Raw genomic sequence first — 25,993 nt, 5'->3', positions numbered from 1 at the left:
CTCACAGACACCCATGCAGATATGTTAGACAATAGGTGCAGGAGTAGGCCATTCGGCCCTTCGAGCCAGCACCGCCATTCAATGTGATCATGGCTGATCATTCTCAATCAGTACCCCGTTCCTGCCTTCTCCCCATACCTCCTGACTCCGCTACCCTTAAGAGCTCTATCTAGCTCTCTCTTGAATGCATTCAGAGAATTGGCCTCCACTGCCTTCTGAGGCAGAGAATTCCACAGATTCACAACTCTGATTGAAAACGTTTTTCCTCATCTCCGTTCTAAATGGCCTACCCCTTATTCTTAAACTGTGGCCCCTTGTTCTGGACTACCCCAACATTGGGAACATGTTTCCTGCCTCTAACGTGTCCAACCCCTTAATAATCTTATATGTTTCAATAAGATCCCCTCTCATCCTTCTAAATTCCAGTGTATACAAGCCTAGTCGCTCCAGTCTTTCAACATATGACAGTCCCGCCATTCCAGGAATGAACCTAGTAAACCTACGCTGCACGCCCTCAATAGCAAGAATATCCTTCCTCAAATTTGGAGACCAAAACTGCACACAGTACTCCAGGTGCGGTCTCACTGGGGCCCTGTACAACTGCAGAAGGACCTCTTTGCTCCTAGACTCAACTCCCCTTGTTATGAAGGCCAACATTTCATTGGCTTTTTTCACTGCCTGCTGTACCTGCATGCTTCCTTTCACTGACTGATGCACTAGGAATTAACTTACACTGGCGGAGTATAGCAGTCAGGATCAGGAGGGGAGCCTACCTAAAACATGAAGCACAGGTGACAAGGATCAAAAAAAGAATGTTGCAGCAGTAGGGCAGAAACCAACCCCACGTACACCTTAGACAGACACAAAAGGCTGGAGTCACTCAGCGGGTCAGGCAGCATCTCTGGAGAAAAGGAATAGGTGATGTTTCGTGTTGAAACCCTTCTTCAGACTGAGATTCTGGGGAAGGGGGAACACTGCACTTTTACTACTACAAGGATCATTGTCTTGAGGCCCCATAAAAGACAAATTATTAATAGGTAATTTGTATGAAACGTGATGTATCCAACATGAATGTGATAGATTATGAAGTGTAGTTTCACTTTGTCACCAGTGTAGCAATCATGAGGTATGCAGAAATTTGTGGTTAATTATAGAATGGTGACAACTGCATAACTTCTCAAGGTCAGGTGTCCAAAAAGGGTGGTCATGTGCCATGAATTCAACTTGTAGGTTTTGAGACAGTCACTTGCATTATTGGGCACTTTAATTGAATGATTTCTAGAACCTTGGTGGTGGCATTTATTTCTTGCTGATAAAGTAGTAATTTGCAGATCCGTAAGGCAAGAACAGCAAGTAAGATCAGAAGTATAATAGTGCAAAAGTAGAGACATGGAAATGCAGATGCTGGAATCTTAAGCAAAACATAAGCCGCTGGAGGAACTCAGCAGGTCAGGCAGATTCGGAGGGATTGGACATTGAGTGTCTTGGCACGTTGTGGGTGCAGAAGCAGAATTGTTGGCAGTACTTAATCTCATCTTGAGAGACAGAACAAAATATTCTGGATGGAATCAGAGGATGAGAAAATAGCTTCTTTTTATGTTTTATGTTTTTTTTTTACAGAGGATACTTGGTATAGGAATAAGTTGGCTTGTAAGAAGAACTGCAAACGTATGTCAAAGAGGTTTTGGGGCAACACAGTGGCGCAGCAGTAGAGTTGCTGCGTTACAGTACCAGATACCCGGGTTCCATCCTGACTACTGGTGCTGCCTGTATGGCGTTTGTACGTGATCCCTGGAATATCCCTACATATCTGCATGGGTTTTTTCTGTATGCTCCGATTTCTTCCCACACTCCAAATATGTATTGGTTTGTAGGTTAATTGGCTTCGGTAAAAATTGTAAATTGTCCCTACTGTGTAGGATAGTGCTAGTATATGGGTGATTGCTGGTCAGCGCAGACCCGGTGGGCCGAAGGGCCTGTTTCTGCGCTGTATCTCTAAAGTCTAAATTGAGGAATGGGAAGCTCATTTGTAGTTGTGGCATTTTTTTTAAATGTGTGTCAGCATGTTGGTTGTTTCTGGAAAAATTGCAGACAGGTGAAAGTTTGTGCTATTGCGTACCAAAATCCTGTTTTTGGTGAATTATTTTGAATTACTTCTTGTGCATAGGCTCTGCAAATTATGGGAGCTGTGCGGTTATGTGTTCTATGTAGTTGTTATTTGACAAATGTAACCTCAAGATTTTGATTAACAATTAAATGTGGGTGGGACCTTAAGTGATGTAAAACTCATATCTGAAATAAAACGATAGATAATCTTCAGAAGACATTATCTCGTTTGCATTTATCCGCACTATGCATTTTCTCACACACGTAAAATAAATTTTGAGTAATATGATTTAAAATGACATTGACAATAATTTTGAAGAGGAAAAATTTCACACAGATATGAGTAGTATAAAAAATATTATTTAGAGAATCTGGGTTTATCCAGTAGAGCAACTTTGCTGCAGCTGATCAGGTGATTCTAAACTTGTTAATGATCACCTGACCAAACCGTGAAACGACCTGTTATATATATAAAAAATAATCTGAACCGTGGATAGAACTTCAACATCAGATGACCATAGGGCAATACCCAACATAATGTATGAACCATAAATTACCCTTTCTGTATTCTCCATTTCTGGTTTCCCAGAAATTGGCCAGGTAACCAGACCAAATTTAAAAACAAAATCGCAAATGCTTCAAATTCATAAACTTTTCCATGAAATAGAATTGTTGAATGGATCTGATTTTTCTGAGTGATAGGGTATATTGATGTGCATCTGTGCAATGTGAAATTATGAAAAAGCTTGCAAACTTATAAACCCAAGTAATGCATTAACTTAAGAGAAGATTCTGATCCTTCTAAAATTGTGCCAAGTCATCACACAGCTCTCTTTATTCCTCTCAATCATAAACAAAACCATTTGTCATCTTTTTCTTGTGTCACTGAACATTGTTCTACCTTTCAACCTTGCCTCCAATGTCAGGTCCTTGCCTTCCTTACACCAATAAAATGCGTACTCTCCATTCCCTGCCATTCTTGTCACAGATAGGGGTGCAATTCCCAGTATATGAAATGTGACTTATCTTGTAAAGGTGCTAAATCCAGTGTTTCAATTTTTTTGTGGTATATTCTTAATTTGAACTCCATCTTTAATATCTTTCTCTTTATCCAAAGAGGTACACAAAGTAGGGAATTAGGCTGCTGAGCAGGCTGCAGTGAAGGAACAATGAGTGGCATGCTTTCAAGTGTCGTGGTTGGGTAACTTGCAAGGAAACTGGTAGTGGTGGCATCCCCGTCTGTTTTCATCTCTTGACTGGGGGTGTGGGCTTGGAGCTGCTATTGATAAATATATGGCAGCACAGAGGTTATGTTAACAAATCAGGAATCTTGAAACCAACCTGGGATGGGTTCAAAACCCTTCACTGTTTTTGTGGAGTTCTGATTGATTTCATGTTTTAATCTGGAATATTTAAAACGTTAGAAAAGCCACCTCCTTCAGAGGATGGTATTGCTGTTCCTCTTGTATGGACTAAACATGGCTCCTGACCATGCAACATGATGGACTCTTAATTCCCCATGAAATTATCGAGCAAAGTGTTTAGTTACATAAATGTCATGTTAAAGCAGAGGAAGAATAAAACAGGAGGGACCATCTGGCATCACTGCAGGTGCTGAATTCAGTTGGCCTTGCAAAATCTTCCTCACAAGCATGCTGACTTGTTCCCGGTGTCTAAACTGAGAGAGCTGCCTCACAAGCGTGTGAAGGAGCTGACAAATTCGTACTCACAGAACCATAACTTGCAAACGTGCTTCATCACCGTCCCTAGATATTCTGTATCCCAATTGCAGAGCAGGTCCATTACATGTGCTGTTACTGTGGTTTACAGTAGGTCTTGGACATTCCTCCTCGCCCATCTTCCCCTCTGCTATTAGGTTTCCAAATGGTCCTTCCATAAGTTCCGACCCTTCCGAATTTGGCGGAACGTTTCTGCTTTCTTATTTCATTTCCGCCATTCTGATTTCGCCTCACATTTTTCTGCAAAACACATGCCTCGCCTCTGGAGTAGGGGGGAGGGGTGGAGGGAGTAAGGGGACGGGGGGGAGTAGGGCGGATGGCACATGGACCATTGTGATTTGCTGATGAAGACCACTGAAGCAAGTATGTCTTCAATTAAATTAGGTATGTGCAGTTTTTTAAATGAAACTCTTTCTTCATAACTTAGTCATACATTTTATGACCATTGTCCTTTTACCTTTTATTCAACACCAAGAGAATTGGGATGTGTAAGGAAAAAGCAAAATAGCAAAAACAAAACAAAAGTATTTCTGTTCAATAACCTTTCTATAATAGTAGAACATACTCATGATAGACAATAGACAATAGGTGCAGGAGGAGGCCATTCGGCCCTTCGAGCCAGCACCACCATTCAATGTGATCATGGCTGATCATTCTCAATCAGTACCCCGTTCCTGCCTTCTCCCCAGGCCTGACATTGTACATGAAGTCCAAGAACTACAGACTGTTGGAAATAATAGTCGTTTTTCACACGTGAATGTAGCGCAACGCGTACGTGCATTTGGCGTGCATACTTTTTTTTAGCTGAAAAGTTGCATTACGCACCCTATTATGAATTTTGATGTAAAATTCTGAATTTTGGACATCAAAATTCTGAATTTGTAAATTCAAATGTTGGGAGGTCTGCACCTCTACCCCATAGTGGACATTGGAAACTGGAATGTTATCCCAACATGCGATGTGTGTCCAGTGTGCATAAACATAAGTTCTTGAGCGTGCATATCCCTGAAGATCTGCCCTTGGCCCAGCACTTCGATGCAATCACAAAGAAAGCTTATTAAAGTTGCTACTTAGAAGATGAAGGAGATTTGGAATGTGGTCAAATACTCTCAAACCTGTACAGGTCTGCAGTAGAGAGCATACTAACTGATTACATCGTGGCCTGGTTCGGCAACTCCAACGCCCAGGAACGAAGGAGACCTACGGGAGGTGCTGCATCAAAAAGGCAACAATTATAATCAAAGACACACACCTCCCTGGCCATGCTCTGACATTGCTATAACCAGCTGAATGAAGGTACAGGATCCTGAAAACTCTGACCATCAAGTTCAGGAACAGCTTCTTTCCAGCAACCATCAAGCTCTTGAACATAGCACAACACAACCCTACCTCAGCAACTATGATCTACTGTGGACTTTATTTTGGTTGCACTGCACACTTCAGTTTTGCACTATCATTGACTGGTTACCTAATATTAATGATTATTCGTTTATTGTATTTTTGATTATTGGGTATTTATTTGTACGTTATTACATTAATGGGCCTGTAAATACAATACAATACAAACGTTATTGTCATTGTGCAGTGTACAAGTACAGAGACAATGAAATGCAGTTAGCATCTTAACCAGAGTGCATGCTATGGAATAGTAAAACATATAATATATACAGTAATTCAGTAGCGGTAGTGGAAATTCCGGTGGGTGAGATCAGTCACTGATGGGAGGAGTGCCCGGTGGGGGGGGGGGGGGGGGTGGAGGGTGGCAGCAATCACCGAAGCGCAGAGTTAAGTAAGGTAACGACCGCAGGAAAGAAGCTGTTCCTGAACCTGCAGGTCCGGGAACGGAGAGACCTGTAGCGCCTCCCAGATGGGAGGAGGGTAAACAATCTGTGGTTGGGGTGAGAGCTGTCCTTGACGATGCAGCGCGCCCTTCGCAGACATCGCCTACTCTGGATAGACTCAATGGAGGGGAGAGGAACCGGTGATGCGTTGGGCAGTTTTCACCACCCTCTGCAGTGCTTTCCGGTCGGAGACAGAGCAGTTGCCTTACCATACTGTGATACAGTTAGTAAGGATGCTCTCGATAGTGCAGCGGTAGAAGTTCACCAGAATCTGAGGAGACAGATGGACCTTCTTTAGTCTCCTCAGGAAGAAGAGACGCTGGTGAGCCTTCTTGATCAGTGTTGAAGTATTGTGGGTCCAAGAGAGGTCATCAGAAATGTTGACACCCAAGAACCTGAAACTGGAAACACGCTTCACCTCCGTCCCGTTAATATGGATGGGGGTGTGCGTACCACCCCTAGTCCTTCTGTAGTCCACAATGAGCTCCTTGGTCTTCTTGGTGTTAAGGACCAGGTTGTTGTCAGCGCACCACGTTGCAAGTAGCTGGACCTGCAGCAAGTAAGAATTACATTGTTCCTTTATGGCAACGCATAACAATTAAACATTCTTGACTCTTCTTTGCCCAATTTTGTTCATTGCCCATTATTAATGTAAAAGACAATGTGTACATTTATTATTATTTCTACTTGAGATTTGTTTACATAGATTTGGCAATTTAGAGAAATAATGATTAAAGCTTCTCAGCACAGTTGAAGCACGTGACATTAAAAGAATATGGTTGCAAAGTTGGTCTTGGGAGACAACAGATGGTCATGGTGAATGGTTGTTTCTTTAGACAGGAGGAAGGTGTTTTTTTTGTTTAGAGATACAGCGTAGAAACAGCCCTTTTGGCCCATTGAGTCCGTGCCGACCAGCGATCCCCATACATTCACACTATCCTACACACATTAGGGAAAATTTACAATTTTACCAAAGCCAATTAATCTACAAACCTGTACGTCATTGGAGTGTGGGAGGAAACCGGAGCTCCCGGAAAAAGCCCACGGGGTCACAGGGAGAATGTACAAACTCCGTACAGAAGGCACCCGTAGTCGGGATCGAACTCGGGTCTCTGGCGCTGTAAGGCATCAACTCTACCACGGTTGTCATTGCAGGTAGTCCATTGTGTTCTTGCAGAGATTGCCATTGATGTCAGACCTTTTTGATTTGCATTAATGATTTAAATTTGCAGATGATATTAAACATGGCAATTTTGAAAATGTGAAGAGGATAGTGACATATTACGGGCGATATAGCGACAGTAGAGGAGTAAGGAGGTCAATAGACAATAGGTGCAGGAGTAGACCATTCATCCCTTCGAGCCAGCACCGCCATTCAATGCGATCATGGCTGATCACTCTCAATCAGTACCCCATTCCTGCCTTCTCCCCATACCCCCTTACTCCGCTATCCTTAAGAGCTCTATCCAGCTCTCTCTTGAAAGCATCCACCGAACTGGCCTCCACTGCCTTCAGAGGCAGAGAATTCCACACCTTCACCACTCTCTGACTGAAAAAGTTCTTCCTCATCTCCGTTCTAAATGGCCTACCCCTTATTGTTAAACTGTGGCCCCTTGTTCTGGACTCCCCCAACATTGGGAACATGTTTCCTGCCTCTAATGTGTCCAATCCCCTAATTATCTTATATGTTTCAATAAGATCCCCCCTCATCCTTCTAAATTCCAGTGTACACAAGCCTAATTGCTCCAGCCTTTCAACATTCGACAGTCCCGCCATTCCGGGAATCAACCTAGTGAACTACGCTGCACGCCCTCAATAGCAAGAATATCCTTCCTCAAATTTGGAGACCAAAACTGCACACAGTATTCCAGGTGCGGTCTCACCAGGGCCCGGTACAACTGTAGAAGGACCTCTTTGCTCCTATACTCAACTCCTCTTGTTACGAAGGCCAACATCCCATTGGCTTTCTTCACTGCCTGCTGTACCTGCATGCTTCCTTTCAGTGACTGATGCACTAGGACACCCAGATCTCGTTGAACATCCCCTCTTCCTAACTTGACACCATTCAGATAATAATCTGCCTTTCTATTCTTACTTCCAAAGTGAATAACCTCACACTTATCTACATTAAACTGCATCTGCCATGTATCCGCCCACTCACACAACCTGTCCAAGTCACCCTGCAGCCTTATTGCATCTTCCTCACAATTCACACTACCCCCCAGCTTAGTATCATCTGCAAATTTGCTAATGGTACTTTTAATCCCTTCATCTAAGTCATTAATGTATATCGTAAATAGCTGGGGTCCCAGCACCGAACCTTGCGGTACCCCACTGGTCACTGCCTGCCATTCCGAAAGGGACCCATTTATCCCCACTCTTTGCTTTCTGTCTGTCAACCAATTTTCTATCCATGTCAGTACCCTACCCCCAATACCATGTGCTCTAATTTTGCCCACTAATCTCCTATGTGGGACCTTGTCGAAGGCTTTCTGAAAGTCGAGGTACACCACATCCACTGACTCCCCTGTCAATTTTCCTAGTTACATCCTCAAAAAATTCCAGTAGATTTGTCAAGCATGATTTCCCCTTCGTAAATCCATGCTGACTCGGAATGATCCTGTTACTGCTATCCAAATGCTCAGCAATTTCGTCTTTTATAATTGACTCCAGCATCTTCCCCACCACTGATGTCAGACTAACTGGTCTATAATTACCCGTTTTCTCTCTCCCTCCTTTCTTAAAAAGTGGGATAACATTTGCTATCCTCCAATCCACAGGAACTGATCCTGAATCTATAGAACATTGAAAAATGATCTCCAATGCTTCCACTATTTCTAGAGCCACCTCCTTAAGTACCCTGGGATGCAGACCATCAGGCCCTGGGGATTTATCAGCCTTCACTCCCATCAGTCTACCCAAAACCATTTCCTGCCTAATGTGGATTTCCTTCAGTTCCTCCATCACCCTAGGTTCTCCTGGAACATTTGGGAGATTGTGTGTATCTTCCTCAGTGAAGACAGATCCAAAGTAACGGTTTAACTCGTCTGCCATTTCTTTGTTCCCCATAATAAATTCCCCTGCTTCTGTCTTCAAGGGACCCACATTTGCCTTGACTATTTTTTTCCTCTTCACGTACCTAAAAAAACTTTTGCTATCCTCCTTTATATTATTGGCTAGTTTACCCTCGTACCTCATCTTTTCTCCCCGTATTGCCTTTTTAGTTAACTTTTGTTGCTCTTTAAAAGAGTCCCAATCCTCTGTCTTCCCACTCTTCTTTGCTATGTTATACTTCCTCTCCTTAATTTTTATGCTGTCCTTGACTTCCCTTGTCAGCCACAGGTGTCTCTTACTCCCCTTAGAGTCTTTCCGCCTCTTTGGGATAAATTGATCCTGCAACCTCTGCATTATTTCCAGGAATACATGCCATTGCTGTTCTACCGTCTTCCCTGCTAGGGCCTCCTTCCAGTCAATTTTGGCCAGCTCCCGCCTCATGCCTCTGTAATCCCCTTTGCTATACTGTAATACTGACACTTCCGATTTTCCCTTCTGCCTTTCCATTTGCAGAGTAAAACTTATCATGTTGTGATCACTGCCTCCTAATGGCTCTTTTACCTCTAGACAGTACAGGTTGAATAAGGCACACCAGTTTTGCAAGAAGAAGGAGGCCAGGAATTGCTTTGGTAGAGAGATGGATGAGAAGCATCATGGGCCTGATGGCCTTGTGTGCTGTAACCTGTAATCCTATGTAATGAGGCTGTAAGAGAGTTAGTCGTACAGTATGGAAACAGGCCATTTGGCCCAAGTTGTCCATGTCAACCAAGATGCATATCTACGCTAATCCCACCTGCCTGTGTTTGGCCCATACACCTCTCAGTCTTTTCTATCCATGTACCTGTCTAAATGTACTGTAAACGTACTGTAGTTGTGAGAGATTACATCTGGATTATGCACAGAATCTGGGTAATGCACCAGAAAATTGTTCCGATTTGTGCCATGAGTGATTTTATTGCAAAGTAACAATAGATTTGAGAGGGTATTTGGATTTCATTGGATATTACTGTTGATGTGCGATCTGGAAACCACACTGGGATGTCTCAGAAAAGTCCAATTTATTGAGCTCAAACTGCTTTTCTGTAGTATTTTGGATAAACATGGACAGGAGGAAATAGAATTATGTACAAGTAGTTGGAATTGAATACTTGTGTTACACAGTGAGATATACATCTTATCAGTAATTTGACTATTGAGGTAGATGGAGTGCAAATTATGCATTTACAATAAAACAATATCCCAGTGTTAATATTTAAATATCAGGCAAGCAAATTGCTGTAACTGTAATTATTTTTGTGCACAACCCGCAGGCATTGCCACTTTCATTTCACTGCACATCGAGTATGTGTATGTGACAAATAAATTTGACTTGACTTGACTTGACTAATATTTTTTAACTTTATATTTTTGAATATAGTGGAGAGTCTGTGGAATTCTCTGGCACAGAAGGTAGTTGAGGCCAGTTCATTGGCTATATTTAAGAGGGAGTTAGATGTGGCCCATGTGGCTAAAGGGATCAGGTGGTATGGAGAGAAGGCAGGTACAGGATACTGAGTTGGATGATCAGCCATGATCATATTGAATGGTGGTGCAGGCTCGAAGGGCCGAATGGCCTACTCCTGCACCTATTTTCTATGTTTCTATGTTTTCTCAATCTATTCCTCATCTAAATATCCAAGATAATCTCAAATTGTCTTTTTCTTCTGATGATGACTTGTAAATGAAGTCTAGATTCCTGTGATTTTATCTCTGAACTAAATGTCGAACATTTAAACTGTGATCCCTTGTTCCTGATCATAAGGCCAGAAGGAATAGGAGTAGAATTAGGCCATTCGGCCCATCAAGTCTATTCCGCCATTCAATCATGGCTGATCTATCTCTCCCTCTTAACCCCATTCTCCTGCCTTCACCCCATGACCTCTGACACCTGTACTAATCAAAAATCTATCATTGCCTTAAAAATATCTACTGACGGCTTCCAAAGCCTTCTGTGGCAAAGAATTCCACAGATTCATCACCCTCTGAATAAAGAAAATTCTCCTCATCTCCTTTCCATAAGAACATCCTTTAATTCTGAGGCTCTGACCTCTAGTGCTATACTCTCCCACTAGTGGAAACATCCTCTCCACATCCACTCTATCCAAGCCTTTCACTATTCTGTATGTTTCAATGAGGTCCCTCCTCATTCTAAACACCAGTGAGTACAGGCCCAGTGCTGACAAACGCGCATCATAGGTTAACCTACTAATTCCTGAGATCATTCTTGTAAACCTCCTCTGGACCATCTCAAGAGCTAGCACATCCTTCCTCAGATACGGTGCCCAAAATTGCTCACAATATTCCAAATGCCGCCTGACCAGTGCCTTATAGAGCCTCAGCACTACATCCCTGATTTTGTATGCCAGCCCTCTTGAACTAAATGCTAGCAATGAGTTTGCTTTCTTTACTACCGATTCAACTTGCAGATGAACCTTTTAGGAATCCTGCACCAGCACTACCAAATCCCTTTGCACCTCCAATTTTTGGATTCTCTCCCCATTTAGAAAATAGTCTACGCCTTTATTCCTACTGTCAAAATGCATGACTCCACACTTTGCTACACTATATTCCATCTACCCTTTCTCTGCCCACTCTCCCAACCTGTCCAAGTTCTTCTGCAGAGTCCCTGCTTTTTCTACACAACCTGCCATACCACCTATTTTCGTATCATCCGCAAACTTGGCCACAAAGCCCCCAATCCCCTCATCTAAATCATTAATATGCAACGTGAAGAGTAGCGGCCCCAGCACCGACTCTTGCGGAACTCCGCTAGTCACTGGCAGCAAACCAGAAAAAGCCCCCTTTATTGCCACTCTTTGTCTTTTGTCATCCAGCCAATCTCCTATCCATGCTAGTATCTGCCCTTTGATATCATGGGCTCTCATCTCCCTTAGCAGCCTCACGTGTGGCACCTTATCAAAGGCTTTCTGAAAATCTAAGTAAACAACATCTGACTCTCCTTTGTCCTGATATTTACTTCTTCTAGGAATCCCAGCAAGTTTGTCAAGCAAGACCTCTCCTTCATAAAGCCATGCTGACTTTGGCCTCTCCATCTCCATATTCTCCATCTTTCTGGACATCCAGGTTGCCCTTTTCCCTCATGGCAGATATACCTGGAGCTAGTTGAAACTTTTTCATCATACAAGCCTCCCGTTATTCCATTACAGTTTTGCCTGCCATGCTTTGTTTGCCAATTTACCAAACCAGATGAACTGAAACATAAAAAAAGACGCAAGGTGCTGGAGTAACTCAATGGGTCAGGCAGCCTCTCTGGGGAACATAGATAGGCGACTCCAGCCTTCTTCAATCCCAAAATGAAAAATCACATGTCCATATTCTCCATGGGTGCTGCCTGACCTGCTGAATTACTCCAGCACTTTGTGCCTTTTTTGTAAACCAGTATTTACGTCTCCTTGTTTCTATATATAAACCGAAATGATTTGAAACTGACTTGGGGATGGAACACAAATGGTTATGAGATCGTGGAAAGAGTTGCCCAGTTTGAATTGAAACGGAGACTATTGCATCATTTAAGAACGTTAAATTAGTAATTAAAAGAATGAATCAACAAGCTCGTGGGTTTAGGATTCAGGCAGGTGTGGAGGATAAACACCAAAATTAACTTAATTATACTCAGTGGCTTGGTTGTGTCCTGCAGTATTGATGCGATCCTTTGACTGTGAAGGACACAAAGCCTCTCTGTGGGCAGCCATTTTGCTGGGCTGATTTACTGCAGTCATTTGGCATGATTATATTTTTGCTAGTCTCAAGGGAGGTCTCTCTCAATTGTGTGAAGGAGATGTGGTGTTGCAAATGCACTTCATAATGAATGAGTGAATGCTTAAGCTCAGGGGTGACCGCGCTTTTGCGGTTGCAGCTCCTAGACTGTGGAACAGCATCCCTCTCCCCATCAGAACTGCCCCCTCCATCGACTCCTTTAAGTCCAGGCTCAAAATCTATTTCTACTCCCTAGCGTTTGAGGCTCATTGAGGAGGCGCTGTGAACTGTTTGCGTGCTACTGTATGTTTTTTGTTTTTTTTCCATTGGAACCTAATCAGATGTACAGCACTTTGGTCAACGTGGGTTGTTTTTAAATGTGCTATACAAATAAAATTGACTTGACTTGACTTGACTTGTTCATTTTCTTGCTCAGTATTTAATATTGTGACCCAATTGTTTCAGGGCAGAAGTAGGAAGCACAGCAGAACGTTGCACGCTTGATATTTTTAAATTATATCTGCCAGAAGGTGAAGGCATTTGAAATGTGCAAATATTCCTAACAATGCCTGGAGTTTCCATGATCAGAAGCTATTTTCTCCATTTGTTTACCCATCCCCCACTCCTGCCTTTATCATTCAATAACAACGTGAGTTGTTGGATTGCTTTTTTTGGTACCACTTCTTGACTAGCTTCTGAGAGGTGATTGATTGATCTGACAAATTAAGTCCTTTGTTGCAAGAAAATAGGTTTACAGCTGTAATGAAGCCTTCATCTCATCTTGAATAGTAATGCAAGTTTATAACTGAAATATTAAAAGCCCTTCCATTTGTTCTGTAAGGGAAGATGAAGCAGAACGAGCCCATGCGCTCTTGCTCAGAATAGTGTGAGACGTTCCTACTGATACATACCTCACAGAAGTGAAGTAATGCTGGGGCTTCATAAGGCACTCGTCAGACCGCATTTAGAGTATTGTGAGTAGTTTTGGGCCCCATATTTGAGGAAGGATGTGCTGGTGTTGGGGAGGATCCAGAGGAGGTTTAAGAGAATGATCCCAGGAATGATTGGGTTAGCATACGATGAGCATTTGTTGGCACTGGGCCTGTACTCGTTGGAGTTTAGAAGGATGTGGGGGTACCTCATTGAAACTTACCAAATAGTGAAAGGCCTGGATAGAGTAGATGTGGAGAGGATGTTTCCACTAGAGTAGACGATGGGCCGAATGGCTGAATTCTGCTCTTATAACATGAAGAAGTAAGCCCTTCGGCCCATCAAGTCCATGCAGACTATCAGTCACCCTCGGACTATCCTTGATCGGACTTTGGCTTTACCTTCCACTAAACGTTATTCATGCATTGTCTTTCCGCTGACTGGATAGCACACAACAAAAGCTTGTCACTGTACACATGACACTAAACTGAACTGAACATTAATTCAATTTATTTTTAATTCTCCCCATTTTCTGATCAACTTCCCCCAAGTTTTCTGTGACCTACACACAAGGAGCTACGTGCAGCGGCTAATTGATCTACCAATCTGAACATGTGAGAGGAAACCGGAGCTGTGAGGCAGTGTGGAAACTGGAGGAAACCTATGAGAACGTGCAAATTCGGTACCGAATGACAAATAAAGGCTCTGTATTCTGTAAAATCCACAGACAGAGCACCTGAAGTCATGATTGAACCGAGTCTTTGGAGCTGTGAGGCAGTGGCTGGACTGTGGTAAAACATTCCAAGAAATATTGTTCGAGCTTCATTCGAGTAAAATTGATTGTCAAAGAAGAACCGAAAAATTGATTAGCATTAAAGAGCGAGTAATCAAATAAAAATCATCGTTGGAATTTCAGAACATAGGATCTTGAGTATCTCGGCTGCAGGAAAACACAAGATCAGATGTGAAGCAATTCAGTGCTAAAGGAGTGCTACATGACTTGAGGGTGTTGCAGAATTAAAGAGAATGAACTCAGGAACGGTTCAAAAGAAGTTTAAACTCACAGTAGGAAAAACACAAAGTGCTGGAGTAATTCACCGGCAGCATCCCTAGAGAACATGGGTAGGTGACATGTGTAAGAAGGAACTGCAGATGCTGGTTTAAACCGAAGATAGACAGAAAAAGCTGGAGTAACTCAGCGGGACAGGCAGCATCTCTGTAGAGAAGAAACTGTCACCCATTCCTTCTCTCCAGAGATGCTGCCTGTCCCGCTGAGTTACTCCAGCATTTTCTGTCTATGGATCGATGGCATGTCAGGTCGGGATCCTTCTTCAGACTGATTCAGTCTGACTTGAAACATCACCTATCCAAGTTCCAGACTGACCTGAGTTATTCCATCACTTTGTTCCTTGTTTATAATAATAATAATAATAATGCATTACATTTATATAGCGCTTTTCAAACACTCAAAGACGCTTTACAGGGATTACTAGAACATAGAGAAGAAAATAAATAGATAAATCAGTAAACGAACAGAAAAAGGAGACAGAAGGTGAGGTGACGGTCAGTGGTTGAAGGCAGTGATGTTTTGAATGTGGTGAGTGAGGAGGAGTCTCTGACGGTTTGGGGTAGTGAGTTCCAGAGGGTGGGAGCAGCGATGGAGAAAGCCCTGTCCCCCCAGGATCTGAGTTTGGTCCGGATGGGGGGGGACAGGAGGTTGGCAGCAGCAGAGCGGAGGGTGCAGGTGGGAGTGTGTCTGTGGAGGAGGTCAGTCAGGTAGGATGGGGCCAGGTTATGGAGGGCTTTGTAGGTCATGAGGAGGATTTTGTACTGGATTCTCTGGGGGATGGGGAGCCAGTGGAGCTTGTAAAGGACGGGGGTGATATGGTCACGGATCGGGGAGTTGGTGAGTAGACGGGCAGCGGAGTTTTGAATGTATTGAAGTTTACTGATGATTTTTGAGGGTGAGCCATAGAGGAGGCTGTTGCAGTAGTCCAGACGGGAGGTGATGAAGGCGTGGATGAGGGTTTCTGCAGCTGTGGAGGAGAGGGATGGACGGAGACGGGCGATGTTTTTGAGGTGGAAGAAGGCTGTCTTGGTGATGTGTTTGATGTGTTTGTCGAAGGAGAGGGTTTGATCAAAGATGATTCCAAGATTCCGGATGTGAGGGGAGGTGGATACTGGGAGACCATCAATATTGAGGATGAAGTTTTGGGTGGATTTGGTGAGCGTTTTTGGACCAATGATGATGATTTCGGATTTGTTGCAGTTGAGTTTGAGGAAATTTGATTGAAGCCAAGATTTTATACGCTTTTAAATCACTGTGTAGCTAATGTGGGTTCACAAAGATAAAGGTGATTGATGAATGGGACAGACTTTGGTCAGCTTCAGGAACTTCAGATGCTATTTCAGCTGTTGTACAAGTTAAAAGCTTTTTCTTCCGTAAGTTACCCCCCCCCCCCCCCCAGTTGCACTCCACTAAGCAATTTTATCCAAGTACCTTTTTGAAGATATAACCACACTCACTACCCGATAAAATTTACCATATAAACAAATAAGAGAAACAAAATTTAGAAGCACATCTCCAAATTCTACCCACCTCCCCACCATTCCTCATTTACGTTAACCTTGTAAGTTTCTAAATGAGTCAGAGGAAGGCCAAATGCAAATTGGAGGAACAGCACCTCATATTTCACTTGGGCAGCTTACAACCCAGCGGTATGATCATTGATTTCTCTAACTTCAATTAACCCTTGCAACCCCTCTCCATCTCTCCCCCATCCTAGTCATGTGCTAATTTCACTGTCCTGTTGAGTTTCATTGTTTGTATAACTCATTGGCACTTAGTCCACAGCCAACAATTGACCAATTCCTTGATCTTTGTTACTTTTTTGCATTTCTTTTATTCATTTGTTCTATATCACTCTACATCACCTTCTATATCTCTCGTTTCCCTTTCCCCTGACTGAAGTCTGAAGAAAGGTCTTGACCCAAAGCTTCACCTATTCCTTTTCTCCAGAGATACTGCTGACACGCTTTTTGTTTCTATCTCAGCTTTTTGTTTCTATCTCGGCTTTCTAAATAACATGGATTCTGGGTACACTTCACGGCTTTTATGATCGCTGCACATCAAGCTGTTGCTTGCCATTCAGTGAGTGGCTCAATTTAATCACCCCGTTGTAAATGGAACAAAATTATACTGTGCGAGTTCTTCTCCAATGTAAATCTTTAATTACAGAAGCCATCAATTGCCGCTAGACACAAAATGCTGGAGTAACTCAGTGGGACGGGCAGCATCTCTGGATAAAAGGAATGGGTGACGCTTTGGGTCGAGACCCTAATTCAGACTGAGAGTCAGGGGAGGGGGAGACACAGAGATAAAGAATGTAGGGTGTGAAAACGAGACATCAAAGGGGACGAAGCTCAAGGAAAATGTAGAATAGATCATTGGTAGCTGGGGAAGGTGACAACAAAGCATACAGCGATAGAAAGTTAATCAAGGGAATAGTAAGACTGATCGGAGAACTAGGATGGGGGAGGGATGGAGAGGGGGAAAGCAAGGGTTACTTGAAGTTAGAGAAGTTGATATTCATACCGCTGGGGTGCAAGCTGCCCAAGAGAAACATAAGGTGCTGTTCCTCCAATTTGCTCTGGGTCTCACTCTGACAGTGGAGGAGGCCCAGGACAGAAAGGTCAGTATGGGAATGGGAGGGGGAGTTAAAGTGTTTAGCAACCGGGAGATTATGTAGGTTTAGGCAGATTGAGTGGACATGTTCAGTGAAAGGATGGCTGAGCCTGTGCTTGGTCTCGCCGATATATCGGATTATCAGCTTTCAATTGGCCATCAATTCCCAACTTCCTAACGTAAGCATCAAAGAACATGCATCTGACATCGTATGTTGATCTTTGATCGGACTTTACTGGCTTCACCTTGCACTAAACGTTATTCCCATATCAGGAATCTGCACACAGTGAAGGCTCGATTGTGAAGGCTCGATTGTAATGACTGGTTAGCACGTACAAAAGCTTTTCACTGTACCTCGGTATAGGTGACAATAAACTAAACTGAACTGATGTTGGTCTCTGTGTTCCTATCATGGCAGTCAATAGACAATAGGTGCAGGAGTAGGCCATTCAGCCCTTCGAGCCAGCACCGCCATTCAATGCGATCATGGCTGATCACTCTCAATCAGTACCCCGTTCCTGCCTTCTCCCCATACCCCCTCACTCCGCTATCCTTAAGAGCTCTATCCAGCTCTCTCTTGAAAGCATCCAACGAACTGGCCTCCACTGCCTTCTGAGGCAGAGAATTCCACACCTTCACCACTCTCTGACTGAAAAAGTTCTTTCTCATCTCCGTTCTAAATGGCCCCTTGTTCTGGACTCCCCCAATATTGGGAACATGTTTCCTGCCTCTAATGTGTCCAATCCCCTAATTATCTTATATGTTTCAATAAGATCCCCCCTCATCCTTCTAAATTCCAGTGTATACAAGCCCAATCGCTCCAGCCTTTCAACATACGACAGTCCCGCCATTCCGGGAATTAACCTAGTGAACCTACGCTGCACGCCCTCCATAGCAAGAATATCCTTCCTCAAATTTGGAGACCAAAACTGCACACAGTACTCCAGGTGCGGTCTCACCAGGGCCCGGTACAACTGTAGAAGGACCTCTTTGCTCCTATACTCAACTCCTCTTGTTACGAAGGCCAACATTCCATTGGCTTTCTTCACTGCCTGCTGTACCTGCATGCTTCCTTTCATTGACTGATGCACTAGGACACCCAGATCTCGTTGAACTCCCCCTCCTCCTAACTTGACACCATTCAGATAATAATCTGCCTTTCTATTCTTACATCCAAAGTGAATAACCTCACACTTATCTACATTAAACTGCATCTGCCATGTATCCGCCCACTCACACAACCTGTCCAAGTCACCCTGCAGCCTTATTGCATCTTCCTCACAATTCACACTACCCCCCAGCTTAGTATCATCTGCAAATTTGCTAATGGTACTTTTAATCCCTTCGTCTAAGTCATTAATGTATATCGTAAATAGCTGGGGTACCAGCACCGAACCTTGCGGTACCCCACTGGTCACTGCCTGCCATTCTGAAAGGGACCCATTTATCCCCACTCTTTGCTTTCTGTCTGTCAACCAATTTTCTATCCATGTCAGTACCCTACCCCCAATACCATGTGCCCTAATTTTACCCACTAATCTCCTATGTGGGACCTTGTCGAAGGCTTTCTGAAAGTCGAGGTACACCACATCCACTGACTCCCCCCTGTCAATTTTCCTAGTTACATCCTCAAAAAATTCCAGTAGATTTGTCAAGCATGATTTCCCCTTCGTAAATCCATGCTGACTCGGAATGATCCCGTTACTGCTATCCACTCAGGATAAAATTAGCCACGGCCATTCCTTTCCACTTAAGATATTCCAGTGACTGTTCTGAAGATCTCTTTTTGAACAGAGGTGCCACAGTGAAAATCTATTACTCCTGCTGTATGATGTCCCAGTCCTGGAATGATTGAAAAGTAGTGGTGAGGGCATTTGCTATTTTTTATTTTCCCTCAATATCGGAAACATCTCTCATGTGACTCTAATCATTACCTTTATAATTTTTATTTTCTTGGACCCTTTAATTTCCATGACCACAATTAATGTGAACACATTTATTATTTTATTAATTACTTTGTTTGATGCCTAATACAACACACTTTAAATCGTAGAGATATTTTCTGCATTATTTCAGGGTTTGGCTTTTTATTTTATCTGCATAGTCATAGAGTGATACAGCATGGAAACAGGCCCTTTGGCTCAACTTGCCCACACCAGCCAACATGTCTCGGCTACGCTAGTCCCATCTGCCTGCGTTTGGCCCATATCCCTCTAAACCTGTCCTATCCATGTTCCTGTCTAACTCTTTCTTAAATGTTGGGATAATCCCAGCCTCAGCGACCTCCTCTGGCAGCTTGTTCCATACCCCCACCACCCTTTGTGTGCAAAAGATACCCTTCAGATTCCCATTAAATCTTTTTCCCTTCAACTTAAACCCATGTCCTCTTGATTAACCTACTCTGGGCAAGAGACTCTGTGCATCTGCACGGTTTATTCCTCTCATGATTTTATACACCTCCATAAGATCACCCCTCATCCTCCTGCGCTCCAAGGAATAGAGACACATCCTGCTCAACCTCTCCCTTTAGCTCGCACCCTCTCGTCCAAGCAACATCCTCTTAAATCTTCTCTGAACCCTTTCCAGCTTGACAACATCTATCCTTAAACGTGGTGCCCAGAACTGAACCCAATACTCTAAATGTTTAATTGATAAGATTCCAAGTAAGGCCTAGTTTTGCAATATCATCTCGCTTGTAACTATTGTGTCATGATTATAAGAAAAAATATCCACCCTTTAGTTTTACCATTTTGATTTTTTTTCATTTCCTTTGGCAGGAATGAGGAGAAGGAGTACGCTCTGAAACAGATCGAAGGAACTGGCATTTCCATGTCTGCATGCAGAGAGATTGCGGTATGTGCACAGGAACGGTTATTCCCAGAGGCATTGTCAGAGTGAGTGAGGCCCAGCGCAAATTGGAGGAACTGCACCTCATATTTTGTTTGGGTAGCTTACACCCCTGCAGTATGAACATTGACTTCTAACTTCAGATAGTCCCTGCTTTCCCTCCCGATCACCTCCCCTTCCCAGTTCTCCCATCAGTCTTCCTGTTTCCGACTACATCTTATCTTTGTCCCTCCCCTGACATCAGTGTGAAGAAGGGTCTCGACTTGAAACGTCACCCATTCCTTCTCTCCCGAGATGCTGCCTGACCCACTGAGTTACTCTAGCACTCTGTAAAACGTCACCTATCCATGTTCTCCAGAGATGCTGCCTGACCCGCTGAGTTACTCCAGCATTTTATGTATTCCCATAGGCATATTTATTGTCCTCATATTTTTAAGTGTCCACGTACAAGACTTTTCAAACAATCTGAAGAAATATGTAAAATAGCATATTTGTTCAAACATAGTGCAAATGTTTGAATATATTTGCATCTTTTCTCCCTTGCATGTACTGGGTGCTCAACAAAAGGCTATACTTAAACATGTTTCAAGCATCAATTTTCTCTGGACTATTTGAAAACATGCCGACATGAGAGCATAGGACGAGTTGCCTATGCTTTTTGCATTAGTTGTATTTAATTATGTTCTCTATGTGCTGTTTGCAGTTGTGTGTGGCAGCTGGTACTCAGTGCCATTGTCTTCAACGTTTGCTCGCTTAAAGTTGAGACGTTATTTTTCATTGCTTAAACAAAAAGGAAAATACTATAATTGATTCAAATAATTACATGATGCTATTTAGTATGAATAGATTTGGATTCATCTTTCATGTTCCGTCTTGTCAAAGGAAATAAACTTTTTGGGTGAAATTTGTTTTAACTGATCTAGTGCTGATCAGATGTGAGGTTATCAGGCGGTTTTGCTTATTTTCTGCACATTTAGGTTTCATTTAAATCTTCGTGACCAAATGTCTAGAAGACCAGGAATTAAGGAGGCTGCACAGAGTGGTGGACATGTCTCGGCCCGTCACGGGTCCTGACCTCCCCACCATCGTAGGAATCTACAGGATTGCTGCCTCAAAAAGGTAGTCAATATCTTCAAAGGTCCCACACACCCTGACCACGCTATTTTGTACTACCGATGGGAAAAAGGTACAGGAGCCTGACAATCGGTGACCTCCCATGTTCAAGAACAACTTCTTCACAGCACCCATCAGGGTCTATCAGGTGGAATTCTCTGCCTCAGAAGGCAGTGGAGGCCAATTCTCTGGATGCTTTCAAGAGAGAGTTAGATAGAGCTCTTGAAGATAGCGGAGTCAAGGGATATGGGGAGAAGGCAGGAACGGGGTACTGATTGTGGATGATCAGCCATGACCACAGTGAATGGTGGTGCTGGCTCGAAGGGCCGAATGGCCTACTCATGCACTGATTGTCTAATGTCTTGAACACTGCACAACACTAACCTCAGCAACTGTGATCTTCTACGGACTTTGTTGAAGTTGCATTATGGACTTCGGTTCTGCACTATTATGGTTACCTAGTATTACTGATTATTAATTTATAGAACTATTATTTGTTGTATATTTATTTGTATGTTATTGTATTAATGGCCCTGTTAAGCTGGAGCAAGTAAAGATTACATTGTTCTGTTGTTGGTACATTTGATAATTAAACATTCTTGACTGTTGAGCACAACTCTTGAGCAGTAATATCTTCAGCCGATTAGTGCTGGTAACCAAAGACTAGATATTCTCTGATTATACTTTAGACTCAATGCATAATGGGAGTTCTGGCTTGTTATCCAAGTGATTTTGTTCAGTTGAGAATTAGGTCTCTGATAAATTTCTGGTTGATGTAAGATGAAGCTTCTAATCTAATCGCTGGAGTTTAGAAGGATGAGGGGGGACCTCATTGAAAATTATCGAATAGTGAAAAGCCTGGATAGAGTGGATGTGGAGAGGATGTTTCCACTAGTGGGAGAATCTATGACCAGAGGCTACAGCCTCAGAATAAAAGGACGTTCCTTTAGGAAGGAGATAATAATAATAATAATAATAATAATAATATATTCCTTTATTCGTCCCACACCAGGGAAATTTACAGTGTTTCAGCAGCAAAGTGGATAGCAAAAGAGCAAGAGATCATTCATTATAAATAAAGATACATAAATTGTCATCAGTTTTCTGTGTGTTCTTAGCTGTTATTGTTGACTCGTCTGCTGGGAGCAGTGCTGGTTGTGCAGTCTCACAGCAGCGGGAAGGAAGGACCTCCTACATCTCTCCTTTATGCACTTGGGGTGAAGGAGTCTGTCACTGAAGGAGCTACTCAGTGCAGTGACAGTGTCCTGCATGGGGTGGGAGTCGTTGTCCAGCAGCGATGTTAGCTTTGCCATCATCCTCCTCTCTCCCACCACCTGCACTGAGTCGAGGTGGCAACCCAGGGCAGAGCTGGCCTTCCTGACCAGCTTGTCGAGTCTCTTCTCTTCCGCCGCTGAGATGCTGCTGCTCCAGCAGACTACTCCATAGAAAATGGCCGATGCAACCACCGTGTTGTAGAAGGTCCTTAGGAGTGCCCCCTGCACTCCAAAGGACCTGAATCTCCATAGCAGATATGTCTGCTCTGGCCCTTTCTGTATAGCACATCGGTGTTTTCAGTCCAGTTCCAGTTTATTGTTGAGGTAGACACCCAGGTACTTATAAGAATCCACCCTCTCGATGTCCATTCCCTGGATGTTCACCGGTGTCGGGGGGACATGGCTGCGCCTGCGGAAATCTACCACCATCTCCCTGGTTTTCCCCGCGTTGATCCGGAGGCAGTTCCGCTGGCACCAGTCCACAAACTCCTTGATCAGTTCTCTTAGATTGATCAGTTGATCAGTTTCTCCTCATCTCAGATGAGGAGGAATTTATTTTAGTCTGCGGGTGATGAATCAAACGGCTGCGGAGACCAAGTCAATGGATATTTTTGACGGAAGTTGACAGATTCTTGATTAGTACGGATGTCGGGTTATGGAGAGAAGGCAGGAAAATGGGGTTAAGAGGGAGGGATAGATCAGCCATGATTGAATGGCGGAGTAGACTTGATGGGCCGAATGGCCTATTTCTGCACCTATCCACACAGACAGCACCCAAGGTCAGTATTGAACCGGAGTCTCTCTAGCGCTGTGAAGTAGCAGCTTTACCGACTGTGCCACTGTGGCTTCTGTTTTCCTCCAACTGGCAACCAATTACTGACACCCAATTCCAGTCAGCAGATGATTTTTATAACTGTTCATTTTGAAACCCAAACTTAAATGGAATTAAAGTAGAAATAGCATCTGTGAAGTGTTAGAAACGAAAGTTACCTTATCATAAGATCATTAGTGATAGAAGCAGAATTAGGCTATTCGGCCCATCAAGTCTACTCCCCTAACCGCCGTACTAATCAAGAATCTATTTATCTCTCCCTTAAATATATCTACTGATTTTGCCTCCACAGCTTTCTGTGGCAAAGAATTCCACAGATTCACCACCCTCTGACTAAAGTCAAGTCAAGTCAAGTCAATTTTATTTGTATAGCACATTTAAAAACAACCCAAGTTGACCAAAGTGCTGTACATCTGTTTAGGTACTAAGGAAAAAATGAAACATACAGTAGCACACAAACATAACAGCACATACAAAACAGTTCACAGAGCCTCCTCAATGGGCCTCAAACGCTAGGGAGTAGAAATAAGTTTTGAGCCTGGACTTAAAGGAGTCGATGGAGGGGGCAGAAAGAAATTCCTCCATCTCCTTTCTAAAAGAACGTCCTTTCATTCTAAGGCTTTGACCTCTGGTCCTAGACTCTCCCACTAGTGGAAACATCCTCTCCACCTCCACTCTATCCAGGCCACCCTTAATACTACCTGGACTTGAATCCACTCGATTCCACATCCCATCCTAATTTAACAACAATCTTTCCTTTATTTCATGCTGTTTTATTTTCTGACCTATTACAGTATTGATTCTGTTTTTCAGTTTCTGTAAAGTGATGATACACTGATTGGCATTAGTAGGTTTTTTTTTCAGAAGATAGACGCAAAAAGCTGGAGTAACTCAGCTGGTCAGGCAGGATCTCTGGAGAAAAGGAATAAGTGACGTTTCGGGTCGGGACCCTTCTCCAGACTTTGCATTTGTCTGTCACACTTATAAAGTTAGGAAGCTGGAAAACTGAGGGCCTATCAACCATAATTTGAAACAAATACGTTCATTATTTGAAAATATAAAAGACACATGTTCAAAATATTTTAAACTCTGATTACAATAACTCATTTATCATGGAGTTTTATTCTAGCTTCCAGCTGAAATAGATTTTCCTTTCCAAGGCAATAACCTCAATAGTTGGCATCCCCACCACCACAGACCATGATCCACAATGAAGAGACTTATCTATCCTGTTAATACATTTTGATTTTTATATTAATTACTTTCATTAAGAAATTTTGATCCCATGTATTTTTTTTATAGGTCAGAATTAGGCTATTCGGCCCATCAAGTCCACTCCGCCATTCAATCATGGCCGATCTATCTTTCCCTCCAAACCCCATTCTCCTGCTTTCTCCCCATAACCCCTGACACCCATACTAATCAAGAATTTATCTATCTCTGCCTTAAAAATATCAATTGACTTGGCCTCCACAACCTTCTGTGGCAATGAATTCCCCAGATTCATCACCCTCTGACTAAAGAAAATTTCTAAACTTTTCTTTAAAAATGTAAAACTGACAAGAAAAGTTTATGGACTTTTGTTTCTGGCAGTCGCCTCTTTAATTGTTTGGTCAATTATATAGTTTGTAATTTGACTTCAAGTGATTCGGTTCCATATTAATGCCATTTACGATAGTGACTCACGAGGCGTTTCACGTTACAATTGCCGCTTGTTGTAGATCAGTGCGCTGAAGTCTCAAAGTCTATTGTTGCAGAGTAAGGGTGACTGAAGCCCTATTTTCACACTCCCTGAAGGTCTTTATGCTACAACATTGTACATACTTTATGCATCCAAAGTTTAGCTGGCATCTTGTAAACTGTGAAACACACTGGAGCCTTGCTGGCTCATTTTTCTTTCCCCTGTTGTGTTTACATCAATAAGGCTGGTATTTCGAAGAATGGCAGCAAGCATGAACTATTGCATCATGCTCTATTCAAATGAAAGATTACTGCTTCTGATTCCAAGAAATATGTGCGAGGCAAATTTATAGATTTTTAAGAAACAGTAGAAATGTGGCATATTTTGGCAAGCTAATACATCTATTGTCTTTTTATTGATGCAAATACTCATTTGGGGTCTAATAGATTACAGTGTTATGTAGAGACAAGGAACTAGTTGCTGGAATAGAGTCATACAGTGAGGAAACAGGGCCCTTCAGCCCAACATTCCCATGCCAAACACGATGCTCCACCTACACTAGTCCCACCTGCCTGTGTTTGGCCTACATCCCTCTAACCTTTCCTACCTTTATCTGAGGTAAAGATAGGGTCCTTCTAACCATATCTACCTGTGACGCCACTTCCTAAGCACTCTGTACCTGCACTCCGAGATCTCTGCTCCACATCACTCCCCAGGGCCCTGCCATGAACTGTGTAGATCCTGCCCTGGTTTGACCTCGTGCATATCTGCATTAAACTCCATTAACCATTTCTCAGCCCACTTGCCAAACTGATCAAGATCCTGCTGTAATTTTTGATAACCATCTTCGCTATCTATGACACCACCGACTTTAGTGTTACCTGCAAAACTTACTAATCATGTCTTATACATTCTCATCCAAATTGTTGATATAAACCACAAACAGCAATGGGCCCATCACCGATCCCTGAGACACACCACTAATCACTGGCCTCCAGGCTGAAAAACAGCAACAGTCTGAAACACTTCCACCAGCATCCTCCGCATCCATACCTGAAGCCAATTCTCTATTGGCTGGGTCTCCTTGGATCCCATGCGATTTAACTTTCCAGAGCAGCTTACCATGTGGAGCCTT

General features: G+C 43.0%; 1 protein-coding gene across 1 annotated transcript in view; it reads left to right on the top strand.

The window, feature by feature from the left end:
• The window catches only part of cdk19 (cyclin dependent kinase 19), a 150,783-nt gene that overhangs the window by 6,983 nt on the left and 117,807 nt on the right, over nt 1–25,993 (top strand). Inside the window, exon 2 of the mRNA XM_078400264.1 lies at nt 19,889–19,964. Within this exon, the coding sequence (XP_078256390.1) occupies nt 19,889–19,964 (76 nt within the window). The remainder of the gene's footprint in view (nt 1–19,888; nt 19,965–25,993) is intronic.

The sequence above is a fragment of the Rhinoraja longicauda genome, chromosome 5 (genome assembly GCF_053455715.1).
Source record: "Rhinoraja longicauda isolate Sanriku21f chromosome 5, sRhiLon1.1, whole genome shotgun sequence".
NCBI lineage: Eukaryota > Metazoa > Chordata > Chondrichthyes > Rajiformes > Arhynchobatidae > Rhinoraja > Rhinoraja longicauda.
Note: the sequence above shows the minus strand (reverse complement) of the source record. Positions and strands in the feature narration are given on the sequence as shown.